Source organism: Ascaphus truei, chromosome 8, assembly GCF_040206685.1.
Source record: "Ascaphus truei isolate aAscTru1 chromosome 8, aAscTru1.hap1, whole genome shotgun sequence".
In the NCBI taxonomy this organism is placed as follows: Eukaryota; Metazoa; Chordata; class Amphibia; order Anura; family Ascaphidae; genus Ascaphus; species Ascaphus truei.
In genome coordinates, this window is record NC_134490.1 from 3,386,178 (window position 1) to 3,395,550 (window position 9,373).

The 9,373-nt window shown below is 48.0% G+C and overlaps 1 protein-coding gene across 1 annotated transcript; it reads right to left on the reverse strand.

The window, feature by feature from the left end:
* Positions 1–1,363: 1,363 nt before the first annotated feature.
* On the reverse strand, positions 1,364–7,487 carry ZNF503 (zinc finger protein 503). The gene is made up of 2 exons (XM_075610343.1): positions 6,046–7,487; positions 1,364–3,450 (listed from the first exon to the last, which is right to left on the reverse strand). The coding sequence occupies exons 1-2, from the start codon at positions 6,277–6,279 to the stop codon at positions 2,065–2,067; spliced, it is 1,620 nt and encodes a 539-aa protein (XP_075466458.1). The 5' UTR covers positions 6,280–7,487; the 3' UTR covers positions 1,364–2,064.
* Positions 7,488–9,373: the final 1,886 nt, after the last annotated feature.

A 9,373-nucleotide genomic window follows, 5' to 3' on the forward strand; every position in this document is an offset into this window, starting at 1 on the left:
TATATATATACATATATACATATATACATATACATATACATATATACATATATATATATATATATATATATATATATAAAAAATATATATATACACACACATACACATACATGTAGAGGTATATATATATATATACTTATATTATTACTATTTGTTCCTATGCTATTAACATTTCCACCAATGGATTCTATTTTTAAAAGGAAAATGTTTTATCTATTACATTTCCTAAACTACACGGCAGGGTGGGAGATAAATATACACTTTTACAGAATATTTTGTATATTTAAATCCTCAGAAAAAAAAAACGTTGTGTTTTTTTTTTCAGACCCGTCAGAAGATCTGTATAAATACCCTATATACTGGGATCTTGCTGGGAACCTATACATCTGTATTCTTCTTGTATTTTGGGAGGTTGCATTGGCACGGAACGCCATCAGATATGGAGTGGGGAGGGTCTAACAGGACCCTGATATTGGGGAACCCCTCACCCCCACCAAGAGAGAAGAGTCGTTATGATTAGGGCTGAGAAGTTCCTTGTTTCCTTCTGTTACTTAGGTTTTCCAGACCCGAATGACACCTGGTTCCCCCGTGGGGTTCGGGTTACGTTTAACTGTTGATCTAATTACTGCAATTAAGATGTTCCAATCCGAATTAAGAGACATCACATTGCGCTCTGCTCCCCAGCAAGAAACGGCGCCCACCCACCCTGCACTTTCCCCTGATACAGCCCCCAGTATCCCACGGACAGTCTCCTGAAGGGGGTCCCAGTTTCTTTATTTTCAACCATTTAATACTAAATAGAAAATGACTGGGCAACTCAGATATGTGTTTTTCCATTAAAGATATATTTCCCCATCCCTATATTGTTTAGGAAAATAATGTGTATATTGCACTAATCAATACCCATGTTGAATTTCACATCGCAACCACCGCGATCATGCATGTATAATTAAATATATATATATTAAAATGTATTATTTTTTTCTGGCTAAAGTGTTTACATTTGGCTTTTGCTGGATTTAGTTTCTATTTATATATATTATTATTATTTTTTTTAAATTTGAAACAGTTGGGCTGCAAAGTTATTTTAGTGCTAAATAAAAAAAAACCCTTGCACTTTACTCACTAAATATCAGTTGAAATGAGTTTCCAATATATATTATTTATATATATTAATTACATTTTAAGACTCGTCCTGAAACGTTTCAAGTATAAGATAGGAAGGTTTTTTTTGTTGTTTTTTTGTTGTTGTTTTAATGAGACGTTATTCAGTTGGGAGAATTTGACTGAGGTTTTATCCAAACAGAAATTATGTTTTTTTTTTTAAAAAGTTCACTTTCCGCAAGGAAAATTAAATCCGATGTAAAATAAAGTAAAACCTTTTTTTAATAAAAGCAAATATACGGATATGTCATTTTTTTTAAAGCGATACATGGTGTGCGTTTAGTACATGATGGAGCGGCGTATGGATCTCAGGAATGAAAATTAAGGAGACGAAAGAAGAAAATCTAACTGTTCCGCCCAGAACAAAATAAGGCAAATTAAGGGATTGGTTTTGCAATAAAATCATTTTTTTTTTCTTCCAGAATACATACAAAAAATACCAGTTCTCTCTTTTTTTTTACTGTATACACCTTAAAAATAATTGCAATTTGAAATTATGACAAACTGCCGGCTGTTTTAGTAACAAACATGCATTGTATGTAAGGTTTTTAGGGGGGGGGGGGAGGTGTTCCCAATGAGACGTTAAATAGGACTCTACAATACGATCAGACCAGTCATTATTATTGAAGTAACATGAAGAGAAAACCTGTCCCTGTTATTTATAACTCTACACTTGGGGGTGGGGGGGGGGCATGGTGGGGGTGGGGGGGGCCTCCACCTGTTCCAGAAATGCACTTTATGAAGCCGTCCTGCTTGGAGCTAACAGAAATAAATAGAGAGAGAGAGAGCCCCCCGCATCCAGTCCTCAGAGGAACCCCCAAAATCTCACTTCTTCTTCTTCCCTTAGAAATACAGCCAGCCCGGCCCTGGGGCTCCGCGCGCTGCGCCCCCCGGTGGCAGTCATTGGTATCCCAGCGCCGTGGCTGTGGTCAGTCTCTGGCCGTACAGGGCGTAGGGCGAGTAGTAGTGTCCGGTGGCGGCCGGCATGGGCACCGGCGCGCCCGTGGGCAGGGGGCTCTTGGAGTAAGGGTGGTAGCGGCTGCTGCTGCTGAGTCCCAGGGCGTGGTGGGGGTGGTGGGGGCTGCGCAGGGTCAGGGGGGACCCCCCCGTGGGGGGCATGTGCATGTGGCAGGCCATGGCCGCGGCGGCCAGGGAGGAGGAGCCGGGGTACCCCCCGTGCAGCAGCTTGTCCGTGGCCCCCCCCGGGAAGGCGGTGTGCGTCCGCAGGTGCCCCAGCAGCTCCTCGGAGGAGGGGAAGCGCTTGTCGCAGGGCCCACTGGCGGACACCCAGTTACACGCGTGGGGCTGGGGGTCGTTGGGCAGCATGAAGCCGTAGGGGTAGAGGGGGTGCCCGGAGAGGGAGGGGGGGGACACCGCGTGGAGGGTGTGGCTGGGGTACATCAGCGGGTAGCCGGACTTCAGGTCGTGCCCGCACGTTGCGCTTGCGCCCAGCTGGGTGGCGCAGTGGTAGCTGAGGCAGTAGGGGTCCCGGCACAGGCTGGCGGTCATCATGGAGGGGGGGGAGGCCCCGGTGAGGGGGCTGGAGCCCCCCGACTTGCCCGAGCACCCCAGGGTGCCCAGCTGCGTCCCCACGAGGGTGCTGCCCTTGGACGGGTCCAGGGACACCCCGTGCGCCAGGAACTGCGGGTGGTAGCCGGCGTAGGCCCCGGCCAGTGCGCCCGGGTAGGACAGGCCGGCGGGGGGCAGCGGGAAGACGCTGTGACCCGGCTTGTAGGGCGACACGGGGGCCACCAGCCCGGACCCCAGCATGGAGCCTCCCCCCGGGCAGGACACGGGGGTGGGGGAGGGGGCGGCGGACCGGCTCTTGCACTCCCCCCCGTGCGACTGGGGGGGCAGGTCGGCGCTGAGCCGGCCGTGCGCTGCGCTGCCGTCGCCGCCCGCTGCGCTCTTGGCGCAAGCCTCCGCGTCCTTCTTGTCGGCGCAGTCCCCGGGGGTGTGGGGGTCTGCGGCCGTGATGGAGGGGAGAGGGGGGGTGCGGGGTGACCCGGGGCTGCCGGTCCGGGGGGTGAAGGGGGGGCAGGCGGCGCTGGGGACCCGGAACCCGGACTTGTCGCCAGGGGGCGCCTCCTTCTTGTCCGGCTGCTTGTTGTAGGGTTTGAAGCTGGACTTGTCCTCGGCTCCGATGTCGCTGAGCTTGAGTGGGCCGGACTTGGGCTCCTTGTCGCCGCCGGTCACTGCAGACAGCTTGGAGGGTGCGGGGTCCGGCTTCCCGATCTGAGAGCAGGTCTGCGCCAGGAGCGCAAGGGGGCTCTTCTTGGCATCCAGCTGGGGGAGAGGAAGGCACAAGTGTCACTAGGGGGGGTCACTTATCCCCAAACACCCGCAATCTCCGGGAGATAGAACAATGTCACGACACCTTATTGTTCATGGAGATTGAAAGGGTGTATATCGTGACAGAGGTCAGGTACCCCCATCCTAATAGTAGCCCGGCACCCCCACATGCGATATTCCTCCAGCGTTACACCTAAATTTTAGGATTACGGATTATGTGGGGTAGGTTACAATGCCCCCCCCCCCCAAATCTCAGCGTGTCCCTCACAGCGCCCCAGTATAGGACCTGTGCTCTGCGTATAAACACTGCTAGTTTCATATTAGCGGAGTCCTGCACCCTCTTCTCATACTGCGACTGTGTGTGACATCTCACCCGCACCCTAACCCTATAGGGTCTTGTACATATACAAATAAATAAATGATCCCCTTCCTGTCCCACCCCACAGAGCATGGCCTCGGGATTAGGGGACACCTTGTTGTTTGGGTTAATAATTGATATTTTAGGGCATGTTTTGGAGAGTTCTGCTCTGTGCCCCGGGTCAGGCAATACTAATTTACAAGGGACCCCTAACTGCCTTACAGCAACCCTATACATGTGTGGGTGTTATTGTGTACGGGGGGAGGGGGGTGCGGGTATGGGGTGTCTCGAGTTATTTAACTCATGTACAAAATGCACACGTACATTAAAGTGGGTGTATAGAAATACATATGGCGAAGACAGGGGTCACTAGGGGGTGATACCGATCCCTTGCTATTCCCCCCACACAAAAAAACCTTACTACAACTACTACTAAATAATAATAATATTATTATTATTATTGTGTCCAATGGGCCTTAATACTACAATTTACAGACGTGTACAACACACTCGTGTATATACTGCATACTCGGTGTGCACCCCGTCTAGTAGTGAAATTATATAGAAATACACACACACACACACACACACACAACCCTCACATAACCCGCAGATAACGCTCACATAACCCGCAGATAACCCTCACATAACCCGCAGATAACCCTCACATAACCCGCAGATAACCCTCACATAACCCGCAGATAACCCTCACATAACCCCCATTGGAAATAATAATAATAATGTTTAGAATATGTAATTAGCCGTGTGTAGGAAATTGATTTAACGGGGAGATGTAATTCCCTAGTTTACCCAAACATGCAGCACGAACCCCAGCACTGAATGCATGTTCCCCTGTGCAGGCAAATTTTGGGATTATTAGCAAATTAATATAGATTCGCGGTGGCTCCTTTCCACAGTCCGAGGGTTACTGTATGTGGCCGGTTCTTAGTCTTCTACTGGATATTAAGTTTATTGTACAGTGCTTATTTATAGCTCTGTAAACAATATATATATATATATATTCCCAAATATCATAGGTTTAAATAGTATAGTAACTGCACCTGCAGGACATTTAAATAGAAGTATATACACCTGAAACAGCACCGTGTGTCCAGGTGAAACAGTAACAGATTAAAGAGAAGGGAGTGTTTCAAATATGACTAATAAAAATGCCCATTGCCTTCCCCGGGAGGGGCGGAGGTTCCCCAGGCCTGGGTGCTGGGAATTTAGCGAGAACACAGTGTATATATTATATCAAAAGGAGACAAGGGAAAGAAATCAACTGAGGGGAAAGAAAGAAAAGATATATATATATATATATATATATATATATATATATATATATATAGCCCCTGTGATCTTCTCACATACACACACACATACTGTACATATATCTATACACACACATACTGTACATATATCTATACACACACATACTGTACATATATCTATACACACACACTGTACCTATATCTATACACACACACTGTACATATATCTATACACACACACACACTACATATATCTATACACACACACACTGTACATATATCTATACACACACATACTGTACATATATCTGTACACCCACATACTGTACATATATCTATACACACACACACACACACACACACACACACTGTACATATATCTATACACACACACACACACATACTGTACATATAACTATACACACACACACACTGTACATATATCTATACACACACACATACTGTACATATATCTATACACACACACACATACTGTACATATATCTATACACACACACACACTGTACATATATCTATACACACACATACTGTACATATATCTATACACACACACATACTGTACATATATCTGTACACCCACATACTGTACATATATCTATACACACACACACACACACACTGTACATATATCTATACACACACACATACTGCACATATAACTATACACACACACACACACACACACACACACACACACACACACACTGTACATATATCTATACACACACACATACTGTACATATATCTATCTATACACACACACATACTGTACATATATCTATACACACACACACTGTACATATATCTATACACACACACATACTGTACATATATCTATACACACATACATACTGTACATATATCTATACACACACACACTGTACATATATCTATACACACACACATACTGTACATATATCTGTACACCCATATCCTCACCTCTATGGGGCTGACCGGGGTGGAGGGCAGCGGCTGCAGGTACTCGGGGTGCAGGATGTGTCCGCTGCGGGCGGTCAGCATGGTGAGCACCTTGATGGGGAGCCGGCCGGCCTGGCGCAGGGGGTCAGTGGGGGGCACGGGGTGGATAAAGGCTGCTCCTGCGCTGCTCCCCGCGCACTCTCCGCTCTCCCGGGCTGCAGGACTCGTTCCAGAAACCGAGGGCGAGCTGATCATGTCCCCCGGACAGGCATTGGGAGAGGGGGGAGAGGAACAGCCGGGGGGGGGGGGGGGGATACAGTGGGGGCGGGGGTCCGGCCTGTGGACGCAAGGTATCCCGATCCTACAGATACAAGGTATCCCGATCCTACAGATACAATGTCTCGATGTAAAGTAACCTCATCAATACAACGTGTCCTGCAGCCTCTGTGTGCTGCGCTGCGCTGCACTGTCCTGCAGCCTCTGTGTGTGCTGCGCTACACTGTCCTGCAGCCGGTGTGTGCTGCGCTGCACTTTCCTGCAGCCGCTGTGCGCTGCACTGTCCTGCAGCCTCTGTGTGCTGCGCTGCACTGTCCTGCAGCCTCTGTGCGCTGCGCTGCACTGTCCTGCAGCCTGTGTGTGCTGCGCTGCACTGTCCTGCAGCCTCTGTGTGCTGCGCTGCACTGTCCTGCAGCCTGTGTGTGCTGCGCTGCACTGTCCTGCAGCCTGTGTGCTGCGCTGCACTGTCCTGCAGCCTCTGTGTGCTGCGCTGCACTGTCCTGCAGCCTCTGTGTGCTGCGCTGCACTGTCCTGCAGCCTCTGTGTGCTGCGCTGCACTGTCCTGCAGCCTCTGTGTGCGCTGTATTCTGCGCTGTCCGCGTCTCACACAGATACAAAGTCTCCGCCAAGATCCAGCAGCGCAGACAGATACAATGTATCACTGGAGCTGGTCTCCAGCCTCCTCCGCTCACACAGTGCAGGGGATCAGTCTGTGCAGATACAATGTATCACTGGGGCTCCAGCCTCCTCCGCTCACACAGTGCAGGGGATCAGTCTGTGCAGATACAATGTATCACTGGGTCTCCAGCCTCCTCCGCTCACACAGTGCAGGGGATCAGCCTGTGCAGATACAATGTATCACTGGGGGTGAGGATGAGCAATCCAGCCCGAGATCAGGCGAGTCCAGCACTGCCCCTGAAAGTCCGGTCCAGCACAGCCAGGAAAAGCCCAGTCCAGCCCAGCCCTGCCCCTGAAAGCCCAGTCCAAACCAGCCAGGAAAGCCCCAGCACTGCCCAGTCCGGTGAGTGTGAGGAGCAGCAGTGAGGAGCAGCAGCCAGACCTCTGCCACAGACACTCACTCCCAAAGCCTCTGCATTAGAGCTGAGATTAAAGCCTTTGCCGCCTCCCAATCAAATGGGACCCGAGGTGATTGGAGGGTCAGGGGGATGTGACGTTCCCTTTCTCTCTGCTTCCAATGCTCTTCTCATCCCCTCACCCCCCCCCCCCCCAACCCCCCCTCCTCCTCCGCTCAGTGGTTTCGCCTTCTTTTGCTCAAAGGACTGGGCTTGTGTTACATTGTATGGTTCCTGTCCCCAACCGCTCTCATTATTTATAATACTCTCTCTCTCTCTCTGTTTGCGGCATATGTTGGGGTGTCATTACTCTTGCATGTGGCACTATTTGTAGGGTGTGCGTCGTGTTCATACGTACGGATACAATAAAACATGTCTCAACTTCTACGTTGTCTCTTACTCCAGGAAAAACAAATGTAACGCAATCCTGGGGCGCATACTTAGCGTTTTATATCACTATGTGTGCGCCACGTACACCATCCACACCCCGCTACTCCGGCCTCGGGGGTCATTTTGACGCACGCTCCGTGCACATTCAATGCCTGATATAATCCCTTATTGCAGCGCACTGCACATCGCCCCTTTGTGTTTCAGCATTTTTCATTCGCGCGGCTTTTTGGTGGGTCTCGTTTTTGCAGTATTAATATTAATAATAATAATAATAATAGTAATACTAATAATAATGTTTGCATTTCCACAATTTACGATAACGGTGAAAGGGATGGAAAGGTCCAACAGAACTTTCTCCATTGAACATACTGTATACAACAAATACAAATACTTTCTAACCGGTCCAGCAAAAAACACCATGTCATTATCTGCAACATATCTTACATTATGAAAGGGCCATTGCTGCCCTGCTATACAGCACCAGCGAATTAATAACGCTGCCTATAATATTAGTGCACCATTTCCAGCCCATTAACCCCTGTCACGTGATTCGGTTTGTGTGTCCCCAGCTGTGCACATGTGTGCTGTGACACACTTTGTGTGTTTCATGGGGCACTGCTGACTAGCACATTTGCCTGGATTACACCCACCTTGCGGAACAAACTTTATGTCCCTGTGTTGTAGGCGCTGTAATTAGATTGTGAGCTCTTCGGGGCAGGGACTTGTGCTTCAATATTCTGTGTAAAGCACTGCATACACAGCACTGTTATCAGCACAGAGATGTATTATTATTAGTAGTAGTAGTAATAATAATTAAATAAACACCCATCTGTCTAGGAAACGTTCCTCTTTGCAGCTGCTGTTGTGTAACCATTTGAGTGGCTATTTTACACTGTTTAATATAATGTTTGATAGCTGTGCAGATTTAGGCCTGGAAGCCTGGTTGTGAAGAATTGTACCTTTCTGTATCTACAGAGAGGAGCTTTTTGCCAACTGAAGAAATAAAGCACTCTTTAGAAAACCCAGAGGGGGGGGGGGGGGGCATGTTTAAAAGTACCCACACATTACACCAATATTTTTCCAAAACAAAAAAAACACTGGAAGATGTTACATTCCACTGGGGTTAAAGGGGAAAATAAAGACAATTACACATGATGTATACCACTTTTTCTTTAGCTTCAAGTCTCTTTGTCATTGTCATTTTGAGTCACCATCTCTTTAGCTGTAGCCCATGTTCTGCACGTCGGGAAAACGTCACCAGAGCCCCTGTATACAGCCAGCTAAAGGGGTCTCAGTACCTAACACCGCTCTAACAAACCAATGGGACCTATCAGGTCAGCACAATCCGAATTATATTTAGCTGTTCTGGGAAGTAAAGTTTCCCCTCTCTGCTACGTGTGGATATTCTTAGGCATTTAATATGCTTTCAAGGTGCCTTCTCCTTGGGCACACAGCATCACAGAGCCTCGCAGGCCCATCTGACAGCCAAGATTTGTGTTTCCTTAGGGTGGAACATATAACAAGTAATCCAAGCTAATGCCAGGGCACTTAATGCAGTATTACATCCATTATGAGCATTATATAAAATACAGAAGATTATTCAGTTTAGA